The sequence below is a fragment of the Strongylocentrotus purpuratus genome, unplaced genomic scaffold (genome assembly GCF_000002235.5).
Source record: "Strongylocentrotus purpuratus isolate Spur 01 unplaced genomic scaffold, Spur_5.0 spur5_scaffold_18, whole genome shotgun sequence".
In the NCBI taxonomy this organism is placed as follows: domain Eukaryota; kingdom Metazoa; phylum Echinodermata; class Echinoidea; order Camarodonta; family Strongylocentrotidae; genus Strongylocentrotus; species Strongylocentrotus purpuratus.
Window position 1 is genome coordinate 20446649 of NW_022145603.1, and position 5154 is coordinate 20451802.

Below are 5154 nucleotides of genomic sequence, written 5' to 3' on the forward strand. Positions count from 1 at the left end.
TTATTCCCTATCGTATTATTTTACTTCTTTGTCGCATAATTTGTGATTTCGGTATGAATATTGACAAAAACACAAATAAGATCACGAATATCTGAATCGTAAATTAGCGTCCTGGAAACCAGCATAGTTTTATTGCAGAAAAAAGACTTATATCCTTCATTGTTAATACAAAAATGAAAAAATGATATTGAATCACAGTATCATGATAATACATTACAGTGGGAGAGTTATTAAAATATAAACTTCTTTACAGAATATTCGGAAAGAAATTTCAAACCATTTGAACGGATGCGAGAGAATTAGTTTTTTCTTCCCCCGACTCCTTTAAAAAATATTGTGAGAAAAGGTAGACAATTTACATGCATTGGGTAATTCAGTGCAATGTATCCGGTAGAATACGACATATGACTTTATCTATATTTTTCACGGATGCATGTGAAACACCTTGATATGTTTAGCAGTGATAGCAGAAAGCACCATTATTTAACGGTTATATAAATAGCTTCTTGATTTTGGGATGAATTTTATGTGAAGAAAAAAACAAGTTCTCACATTCCTGCATTTCCATAATTTTATTAAACGAATTCATTTTGACTGGCTGCCTGCAAATAACAAAACTCCGTTTCGTGGACGATCAGCCTTGCATGAAGTCGTCTTCTTTGCTGTTACAGCAGACAGCCTGGCTCATTTTTCCTAATTGAGGTGTCATATGAAAGGGCAGGAAATGAACTTTCTAGAAATGTGATTTTCTCTTAAGAATTCATTATACCGCCCGCCAAATAACTTTTTGGTACCGTCTCTTCAATTTTGTTTAACTACTCATGCGTGAAATATGCATCATATGAGTTGCATCAAACGAAAGAGGAGGATCTAAGCTTTACAAATAATTATGTGTAATTTATTAATTATAATTGTGATTAAGTTATGATAAAACATCGATAATTCTCGGTTTCGTTTTTTCTGGGACGCACTGTATAAAACCCAAACTAAAACAAACAAACAAATAAAACAATATCGTGCAATTCATGTCGTTGTTATAGCATTTGTTTTGTCAACATAGGTCCTACAGAAAAGTATGTAGCTATTTACAAATTACGACAGATTAAAGAAAAAACAAACAAACAAACAAACAAACATAGGCCAAATACGTGCATTTAATTATCAATGTTTTAGTTCCTACATACTTAGTATCAAGTTTCTTAGTAACACGAAACATCAACGTTCACACTTACCAATGCTAAGTATAAAGTAGCTATTTTCATTATAGATTACCAAAAAGAAAAACACACCAGAAGCTAACATAAACAAACAATCATGTGCAATTCATGTCATTATTTTATCATTTGTTTTGTCATAACATGCCCTACATGACTTATATGTTTCTTAGCAACACTAACAATCAATAAAAATCAGTCTTAAAATACTAAGTATGATGTGGCTATTTACAATCTTTGATATATTACAAAAACAAAGGTTAATACAAACAAACTAACAATCAATTACGTGCAATTTGTGTCATTGTTAGAGCATTGGCTTTGTCATAACAGGCCGTACATATCAATGAATAGCATGTTAAATTACATCACAAACTTGTCATTTTTATCTGATCATGCATGGAACTGACTCAAGCGATAAATGTTACTGTATTTGGTTCCTTCCATCCTTTCAGAAACAACACGAATTCGTTCATGACTTGTACGCGGCAATTTTTTTTTAATTGTGTAAGTGAATGGCAACTGCGCGCAACAAAGTTCTTACTTAGCTCTGTTTTATTAAGATACATACATGAGCAGCGCATTATTTATTAACGTCTTAAACAAAATTAAAAAAATAATAATTAAACAGATAAACACACACACACACACGCACACACACAAAATCTAAAAACGAATAAATCAAATACAAACCGGTTCACCGAGCCAATTGTGAACGGGCCGGCCTTTATAGGCACAATAGCTTTTTGAATACGAGAATATTGTCTCCATCGTTAGCAATCAGTTTCCCTGATGACGTCATCATCACGCGGGATGATAAAGGGTCCAACGTTATAGTTGGTAGAGGGAATGATGCTACTCTTCTCTTCTTCATTTCACCCCCACTCATCACCTGATCAATCACACAAGTCATCTCCTCATCATCTGATGTCACGACGTAGAGGTCGTCTGTCATAGGATCGACGCAGGCATTCAGGATTACATCACTGTGGGGGATTTCCCTTTGACCACCCTGCCTGTCGATGATGAACACTCGTTGATCTGCTGGTGAGGGTCGAGCGATGATGTGACCTGATGATAGCACACCATTCATCCTTATCTTCTGTTTACATGTGATGGTATTCATGATTTTACCATCAGCTGGGTTGATGACGTATATATTAGACTGAAGCCCCTCAGCAGCTATGATCATCCCATCCTGGTCAACAGCTACATCTACCCCTGTTTCAACATACGTTGTGTTTCGTGGTATTGTAACGTTATTGATGTGCTTCCATTGTCTGTCATACACACTGATGTATCCAGTGAAACTGTCCCGTGTAAACACTTTACTGTATTTACCGCATACTACCTTGTCATCATTCAGCAATGCACAGGCGACAACACTTGATGTATCACTACTGGTTATTACTCTCTGAGTGTGTTTAGTGTTCATATCTAACACGTATGTATGTAGGCCTCCCAGTCCATCTGTGATGATCACATTGCATTCATCCATGTATCCTACAATGGTTGGGAATGTGATTCCATCGTTGACATTGATTATATCAATGAGCTTCCACTCTCCATCATACCCATCAATCCTCCCATCATACTTCTCTCTCCCAGCACCAGCACCCTTCGAAAACTTAACACCCGATAATGTACAAGTGATTTGTTTTACCTCACCCCCATTCAGTGACAGTGGCTTCTTTAGTTCATCACTCACTGTTGTCTTCACACGATGTCCATCTTTGACGACATTTTTATCATCTTCGATTACTGTGTCAATTTTCTGTATTATAGTCTCCCTGATGTTCGTGTCATTTTGCCATGATTTCTCCAACTCACCAATCTTTTTCTCTTTCTCTTCAGCGATGTTTTGAAGGTCTGTTTGAAGACCATGCTGTTTGTTGTCGATGGGTTCTCGTCTTTTCTCTGCATTTGTACAGTTTAGTTCAAGTAGTTTTTCTCTCTCCTCATCGTTCTTTCGAATCTCCTCATTGATCTTTTGAATCTCCTCTTGAAGTTTGTTATTCTTTTCGTCAAACTCCTGGTTGATTTTTGCAGCATCCCTCTTTTTCCCGTCTTCCTCTTTTTTAAAAGCCTCATTGATTACCGAATCAACGTAATCCTTCAAAGCTTGTAGATGGGTGTCGGTGTCTTTCCTACACTGGCGAATCTGATCTCCATAAACTCGACAAACCTTTAGTTGGTCCGTTGCCTTTTCTTTCAGAATGCTTAGTTTTGCTCTATTTTCAATGACCGCGTGTTCTATATCCTGTTGCACGCAAGGCTGCTGATGATCTATAATTGCGCACGAATAACACAGTGCTTCATTATGTGTTTTACAATACAAATCAATATCTTTATCATGCTTCGCACAATATAAATTGGGCCCACCCTTTCTTGCTTTTCCGATGCATCCCCCTGTGGAGGCGCAGTCCTCGCAGAGCTTCTTCTTCTCCTTCACGTAGTACGTCACATCTGTGATTGACTGACAGTTATCTCCTTCACAGATGTCTTCTGCAGATCTGAAATTAGCCGCCATACTGATCAGAATATTGACCTGTATAGAACACAGCAGAAGTAAAAAAAAAAATAATTATGAAAATACTACTACTACTGCTACTAAATGTAAAAATAATAATAATAATTATCTGTAGAGCTTATGTATGTCAGACTTGACAATCCTGGCACTCCGCAATAATTTAGTGTACGCTATAAAGAGCTATAATATATAGAGAGAGAAAGAGGGGGATGGGGGTTAGAAAAATGGGAAAAGCGTGGAGAATGAAGACCGCACGGGGCTTCATAAATCGGGACAGACAGAAAAGAAAAGTTTGTGGGAAAGGTAGATACTGAGAGAGAGAGAGAGAGATTCACATTCACATTATCAAAATTAATTTAGTTTTCTTCATTTCTCTCTCTAATGATGTTATATATATAACGTGCCCCGGCTCTTTGTTTTTTCCATTTATCCTTCTAGATCCATACTAGTTCTTACTCTTGCTTCATTCTCATGTCATCATCGTATCACACTCGTTTTATACTCGTTTCATAACTGTTTCATCAATATTTCTTTCACTTCCGTGTTTACGACATTGATATTGTCTAAAACGACCCAGTTCATTTCCTACACATCTAAGTTCCTGTTCTCACCTTCGTATTTTGAAGTCCGAAAGAAAGTTCACCTCCTCGATTGGCTGTCCTTTGATGTTTAAACTTCACCTGAATAAGAACTATTCGACAATGTTCTGGTGATTTGTGCAAATAAAGATGGCGTCTAAATTCATACCATCCAAACTATATAAATCAAACCTGATCTGACAACGCGATTGCATTTACAAAGCCAATGATACTTTTCACGCATGCTTGCCTATGTTGTGCAGAAATAGGCAAGTAGAGGGAAAAAATATGTAGCCTACCATTGTGACATGCTGAAGGTGTACTGACAAAAGAGAAGCCCCGCTGCACTTTGTACATAGATCGACTCATACCAAAAAAATTGTACACACAATCTTCGACTTCATTTGTATAACATACTTCGTAAAAAAATATTTATCTTATTCATGTGGATTGTTATTTATCTTATGTTGTTATATTTTATGTAATCATGATTGATACATTATGTTTTACTTGTTCTTATTGTTGTTGCTAATAAACTCAAACTCAAACACTACAATGAACAAAACCAGCACTGATGCCCAATTCAGTTTTGCAGTTTGACAAAATATCTTTATTCATTTCACCATCTTATGTTTATTTTCTATACATATAAAACTTATGAATAACATGTATTAGTTAAAAGTACTGATTTAAAAAAGGCATTTCCCACAATATTAAAAAAAATATATATACGTATATATCATGTTTTAAAAATGCACACTACCATTTTAGAAATGAACACCATACTCTGGAAATATATCAAATAATTATGTTAAAACATTTATATAAATTT

At 35.8% G+C, this 5154-nt stretch overlaps 1 protein-coding gene across 1 annotated transcript; it reads right to left on the bottom strand.

The window, feature by feature from the left end:
* Window positions 1-1883: 1883 nt before the first annotated feature.
* Window positions 1884-4752, bottom strand: LOC100888789. The gene is made up of 2 exons (XM_003724708.3): window positions 4356-4752; window positions 1884-3762 (listed from the first exon to the last, which is right to left on the bottom strand). The coding sequence occupies exon 2, from the start codon at window positions 3742-3744 to the stop codon at window positions 1942-1944; it is 1803 nt and encodes a 600-aa protein (XP_003724756.1). The 5' UTR covers window positions 3745-3762; window positions 4356-4752; the 3' UTR covers window positions 1884-1941.
* Between the last annotated feature and the right edge of the window lie 402 nt (window positions 4753-5154).

Excerpts from the sequence above, each read along its gene's own strand:
- LOC100888789 (XM_003724708.3), bottom strand. The coding sequence starts at position 3,744 with ATGGCGGCTAATTTCAGATCTGCAGAAGACATCTGTGAAGGAGATAAC.